This window comes from Oncorhynchus mykiss, chromosome 4, assembly GCF_057628025.1.
Source record: "Oncorhynchus mykiss isolate SJ-2025 chromosome 4, ASM5762802v1, whole genome shotgun sequence".
NCBI lineage: Eukaryota > Metazoa > Chordata > Actinopteri > Salmoniformes > Salmonidae > Oncorhynchus > Oncorhynchus mykiss.
The window spans coordinates 81251039-81257420 of NC_143025.1; the positions used below are offsets into that span (position 1 = coordinate 81251039).

The window sequence follows — 6382 nt, forward strand, 5'->3', positions numbered from 1 at the left end:
TTTGTACCATGTTTGTGCTGCTACTATGTTGTGCTGCTACCGCGTTGTTGTCATGTTGTGTTGGTACCATACTGTGTTGTCATGTGTTGCTGCCATGTTGCGTTGTTGTCTTAGGTCTCTCTTTATGTAGTGTTGTGGTGCCTCTCTTTTCATGATGTGTGTTTTGTCCAACTATTTTTTTCCCCCCAGCAGGCCTTTTGCCTCTTGGTAGGCTGTCATTGTAAATACGAATTTGTTTTTAATTGACTTGCCTAGTTAAATACAATAAATACATTTTCTCTTTATTTCTTTAAATGTCGCCAACAATAAACAATCCCCCCAAAAAACGACAGTGACGCTTACTAGGGCTATACAGGCCACTAACAAAGACAACAACCCACAACTAAGGTGGAAAAACAGGCTGCCTAAGTATGATTCCCAATCAGAGACAACGATAGACAGCTGTCCCTGATTGAGAACCATACCCGGCCAAAACATAGAAACAGAAAACATAGAAATAAAGAAACTAGAATCCCCAGCCTAGTCACACCCTGGCCTAACCAAAATAGAGAATAAAATCCTCTCTATGGCCAGGCCGTGACAAAAACCTTTACTCATGCAATAACAAAACAGCTTCCTGAACACAGTCCATTAACACCTTGATTGGTATTTTCACACAGGCGGGCAGAAATACCTCAAGAAGTTCCTCAAGAAGAAAGCCTAGTTTAGAAAGTCTACTAAAAAGCGGCTGGGGTCTCGCCCATTTTTACAAACACAACCGACTTCTCTGCGGTTTCATTGAAGAATACCCTGAAACTCATTCAGGAAGGAGTACCACTTGGAAGCTGTTTAAAGTAACAATAGATGAAGATTATGTTGTAGAAGGAAAAATCATAGTTTATCTGTTAATCTGCTCAGGATACACAACACATTTTTGGGTCATGGTAGGGTATAAGTAGTGTATCAAAATATTTGGGGCCGAAATTAGGCATTTCCTTAGTTGACTTTTTCCACCAAATCTTGTCAACACCCCCTCCCCTCTGAATGCTCCCCATGAGGTTACTCTAGAGGTGGATGAGACCAAGTCAGAGGAGCCTCAGTCTCTTATTTCACTGTTGTGACGCTCTATCACTCATATCGCTGTTGTATTTTCCTCCCTTTGGTGATGATCAGAAGAATAATAATAAGAATTGACATTGTCAGATCACAGAAAACCATATATGTACCCTGTGATATAAAACGTTGCATCAAGAAAGTGGATTTGTAGACTGTCTGTGCCTTTGAAATGGATACTGTGAAGTATATGTTTTGACCATTAAAATCGGATTCAGGAACCACCTGCTTGTTTGCGTTTTGTGGATTTCCATAATGAGTGCGTGAAAGGGCTTGCCTCGTACGAACAATCCCAATCTCGCGAGTTTACATTCTGTTTCGCTGTTTGAATGTTACAGAATGTAACAGAATGTAGCAGGAGAATGTAACAGAATGTAACAGGAGAATGTAACAGAATGAAACAGGAGAATGTAACAGAATGTAACTGAATGTAACAGGAGAATTTAACAGAATGAAACAGGAGAATGTAACAGAATGTAACAGAAGAATGTAACAGAATGTAACAGGAGAATGTAACAGAATGTAACAGGAGAATGTAACAGAATGTAACAGAAGAATGTAACAGAATGTAACAGAATGTAAGCTCACAAGATCAGGATGGTTTTTACGAGGCTGTAAAAGGCCATTTGTTGAAGAAAAATGATAAGAATGTAGTTGTTTTACTCTAGTTTCTGTTTTATTTTAATATTATATGATAAAATAATTTCTAGTAATGTAAGCATTTTTGTTATATACAGGTTATGGCTGATTTTTACTTTACATAACAATTTCACAATTAAATTGTTTTACAATTAGGATGAAAGAAAATGCTATACAAACTCAATCATCAGTCAATATCAGAATCAATCATTTAGTTAATTGACAATCATTTTAATAACAGAGACAGCAGGTTTTAAGTTCATTTTATCCTTAGGCTACACTACAAGCTGGAGTTTTCGAATCCAACATTTCACAAGGACACACACAGAGAGCAAAGCTTTGAGTGTGAATATCATTCTATTCTTTGATGCTGGCGTCCTGCAGATGACATTGTGATATTTCAAACTCGGAAAGATAAAATGATGAATAGAATAGAACAAGATGAATCAGACAGCAGATCAGTCATGAGAGGCCAGCTCAATAATCTGTTCCCAGCTTTCAACAGTGACAGATCACAATCATAAGCCAATTGGTGGTTCCAATATGGAGTTTAGTTGTACAACTACTGGTCTACATGGGGTTCTGGAACGTCATACAACTGTCAGGAAAAACATGTGACGTTTGTAAAGTATTTATAGTGGTTCTGCTTTCTGAAATGTCAGGCTTATTGCCAACAAAGAGCGGCCAGGAGAGATTTGAGAGACGACACAAGATTTGGTGTCACAAAATCATTCTAATATACTATAAAAATAATAATACATGTCATTCTGCTGTCAGATAAAAAATAAAAAAAAGCCAATGTGTTTCTCATGTTAAATCCAAATAAACTGGATTGATGTCTTTATAACGTCTGTTTGTGATGGTGTTAAAATATAAGTGTTCTGAGCAATCATGTGTCAAAGATCAAAAGTGTTGCAAGGCATGAGTAAGATCACCTACATTTACCAACAACTTACTGTGAGGAAGGAAAATCCTTTAGTGCTTTCGTGTGGAGTACTGGGTGTTGAGACATGTTGCAACATAACATGTAGTCTAGTCAGCCTGGCCAGATGAATCTCCGGTTCAGCCAGGTCAGTATAAGGAGGTGGGGTCTGGTTAATCATTTATTAAATGTGTTCAGCTGATCTTCTCAGGCCCATAAATTGACAGAGTTCCTGCAACACTGTCTCCGGCAAAGAGGACATTGGAGGTAAGAACTGATCTTTATTTCACTGCATTTGTCAAATCTGTGCGGAGTAGTAATGACATTGTCTATTCTCTCTCTCCAGGTAGATAAAATGTGGGGTATATCTTATTGTACGATAGTGGCTGTGCTGCTCTGCGTGGCCTTGGCAGCGCCCCATGACGGGGACCACGCCGGTCACACAGAAGACCACCACCACCACCTCCACCACATCGCTGGCGAGGCCCACCCTCAGCACAGCCACGGGGACGAAGAGTCCTGCCACAAGCTGGCGCCCCACAACGCAGACTTCGCCTTCACCCTGTACAGGAGCCTGAGCAAAGCCAACACCGAGAACATGAATATTTTCTTCTCTCCTCTGGGCATTGCCACTAGTCTGGCTATGCTGTCCCTTGGGGCTAAGGGAGACACCCACAGCCAGCTGTACTCCACTCTGGGCTACGGCGCATTCACACCGGAGCAGGTGAACAATGCTTACGAGCACCTGTACCACATGTTGGGCCACACTGGGGAGGCCATGCAGCTGGACATGGGCAATGCCTTAGCTCTGAGGGACGGCTTCAAGCCCCTAGCCAAGTTCCTCGAGGACGCCAAGCACTTCTACGCCAGCGAAGGCTTCACGGTCGACTTCAAGAACCCAGCTGAGGCTACCGCCGAGATCAACAAGTTCATCGCCAAGAAGACCCAGGACAAGATCACGGACATGGTGAAGGATCTGGACCCTGATACGGCCATGATGCTCATCAACTACGTCTTCTTCAGAGGTAGGAGGAGGACACTGTAGTAGGAGAAAATGGTCATGCACTTATTGTTTAATTTAAGAACAACAAAATAATACAGATCATTGATCAATTGATTGACTGACTGAATGACACTAATTTCCACACTGTAAACTAAAGATGTGTCGATAAAGAATTAACAGAAAAGGAATGTGCAGGACAAAGTAAAACCAATATAGGCTTATAACATTGTCTGTTTCTGCTTGCATGTTTACTACCCCTTAGTAACAATGTCCTCTACCTCCCTCCCCAGGGAAGTGGGATAAGCCCTTCGATGCCACGCTGACCCACAAGGCTGACTTCAAAGTGGACGAGAACACCAAGGTGCAGGTGGACATGATGAAGAGGACGGGTCGTTATGAGTTGTATCAGGACCAGGATAACTTCACCACCGTGGTCATACTGCCTTACAAAGGCAACTCCTCAATGATGGTGGTCCTGCCCAATGATGGAAAGATGGAGCATGTGGAGGCCTTCATCAACAAGGACTACCTGAAGCACGTGCACGAGCACCTGTTCAGGACGTGAGAACACATTATTTCATATACTTTCTAATGTAACTTTCTCTATTTATTCATGGTATATATGGTCAGTGTAGTACTACATCCTCTTCAGGAGTTAAGGAGAGTATATTTTATGTAACTTTTTTTATTGGGCACTTTTTCAGTATAATGTTGTCTATTCTTTTTATATTCTTTATTTCTATCTATTCTTAACGTAAGGTCAGGGTAGTTTGTTTATCAGCTGACAAGACAAAGTTTGCAATAAGCATCAGATTGTATCATATATAGAGATTCTTAATGCAGATTAACATATGAATTTGGCTGGCATTTTATTTGCGAGCTGCAGGATCATGTACGTTTCTTTGCGATAATACTGTAAACTCAGTGTATGATAATCTCTCTTTCAGCAATGTGGATATCTTCATGCCCAAGTTCTCCACCTCTACCTCGTACTCCCTGGGAGATCATCTGAAAGACATGGGTGTGGTCAGTGCCTTCGGTGACTCAGCTGACTTCTCTGCCATCTCTGAGGATACCAAACTGAAGGTGTCCAAGGTATGATGATGTGTCACATCCATCTCATGTCTGCCTCTTCTCTTATCTGTCTGAGGGAGCAAAATAGAATAAGAATGTCTGTCTCTGATGGACTACTAAGGGTCTATTCCATTCTATTATGTTTATAGGCCATGTAGGGGACAGTGCTGTCAAGGTCAACAAATTAACCCATTCCTGTTCCCTCCCCAGGTTACCCACAAGGCTGTGCTGAGCGTAGATGAGAAGGGGACTGAGGCGGCCGCTGTAACTACGATAGAGATCATGCCTATGTCTCTCCCAGACACCATCATGCTCAACAGGCCCTTCCTGCTCTTCATCCTGGAGGACTCTACCAAGAGCATTGTCTTCATGGGCAAAGTCACCAATCCCAGCTCCAAATGAACTACAGAGAGGGAGGGAAAGGGAGGGAGAGTGTGACTAACATCTGAGGAGATTTAAGAAAGGTTTAAGGAAAGGTTCACGCTTTAACAAGTGGCAAAACATATCTGTATCTGACTTTGCGGTTCGCAGTTGTGGCATTCAAGTGTCGGCCATTTTGTCTACATGTGTTTTTATATCAACTCTATACCTAAAAGCAGAGGTGTGTGTGTATCTGTGTGAGTTTGTAGTTAGCTTAAAATTGTACGGATGTCCATGCTGGTTTGTTGATAGTGATGTGTCATGGTTATGTCTCTGGAAGTTGTGTTTCTAACGCATTTTCAAAAAATAAACACGTCTCCCAACAACATTAAAAAGAAAATGTTATATCGGCATTTTGAACAGTTAATAGTAGGCTGATGTCTCAAGCATTGATTTATCTGCATGCATTTCGACTGATATCTCATCTTGATTGCGATCATCTCAAATCATTGATTGGGTTAGATAGCCCCATGTCAGCATTGCAGTTCTTATTTGATATATCATTTTCACATTTTCCCAACACACTAGCATAGCACTAACACACTAGTATTGCCAGGTAGACTAGACAACTGCTGTCTATCAAGAACAGAGATCTGGATGAGTCCTGAGTTAGAACATTTTCCCAGTAGAGGACAGGGACCTGGGTAACCTGAGGTTCATTGGCCCTAGCTGAGTCGGTGACTTTTGACCTGTAAATAGACAGTTGCTTCTGGGGAGTTTATGTAATCAATCAATACCCCCGTCCTCATTCTATCCCCCTGGCACTCTCACATACTGACTCGTCAGAAAGACATGACGGAAACAGACACACTTGACCCCATGTCGTATGGTGTGTGGACTGTGTCTTCAGATAAAAAATATTTTCTGATTTAGCTTTTGATTATTTCATTTTTCCTGTTTCAGGACAAAACAATAATCCAATTGTAAAGACACAGACACAGATAGAAATATCTAATACCAATTGTTAAGACACATAATGCATATTGCTTCGACCACAAAAGGAACACTAAAGGACTTCAACACAGATTGCTGACAAACCGAAACAGAACAATGCAGTACTTCAGAGAATTCACTTTCATTGATCCGTGGGTGCTCCTAGAAATCAATGTGTAAAGAAAAGCATTATACACAGTGAATCCCTGGGATATATTTTAAGACCAACATACAGTAATTGTAGATGCATTGCATTGAGTTGTGGACACGATATCTTAGAGGAGGGTGCCCCACATCTC

At 41.4% G+C, this 6382-nt stretch overlaps 1 protein-coding gene across 2 annotated transcripts; it reads left to right on the top strand.

Moving 5' to 3' along the window:
• The first annotated feature begins 2879 nt into the window (after window positions 1-2879).
• antiprot1 (alpha-1-antiproteinase-like protein) lies at window positions 2880-5490 on the top strand. 2 transcript variants are annotated; one of them, NM_001124397.1, is made up of 5 exons: window positions 2898-2920; window positions 3000-3678; window positions 3947-4217; window positions 4604-4751; window positions 4941-5478. In NM_001124397.1, the coding sequence occupies exons 2-5, from the start codon at window positions 3009-3011 to the stop codon at window positions 5130-5132; spliced, it is 1281 nt and encodes a 426-aa protein (NP_001117869.1). In that variant the 5' UTR covers window positions 2898-2920; window positions 3000-3008; the 3' UTR covers window positions 5133-5478. The 2 variants fall into 2 exon arrangements, with proteins under 2 accessions (XP_090086892.1, NP_001117869.1); XM_090230766.1 differs by having other exon boundaries at window positions 2880-3678; window positions 4941-5490.
• Window positions 5491-6382: the final 892 nt, after the last annotated feature.

Coding starts and splice junctions, on each gene's coding strand:
- antiprot1 (XM_090230766.1), top strand. CDS start 2,973: ATGACATTGTCTATTCTCTCTCTCCAGGTAGATAAAATGTGGGGTATA. Junction 3,679..3,946: donor CAACTACGTCTTCTTCAGAG/GTAGGAGGAGGA, acceptor CTCCCTCCCCAG/GGAAGTGGGATAAGCCCTTC. Junction 4,218..4,603: donor CACGAGCACCTGTTCAGGAC/GTGAGAACACAT, acceptor TCTCTCTTTCAG/CAATGTGGATATCTTCATGC.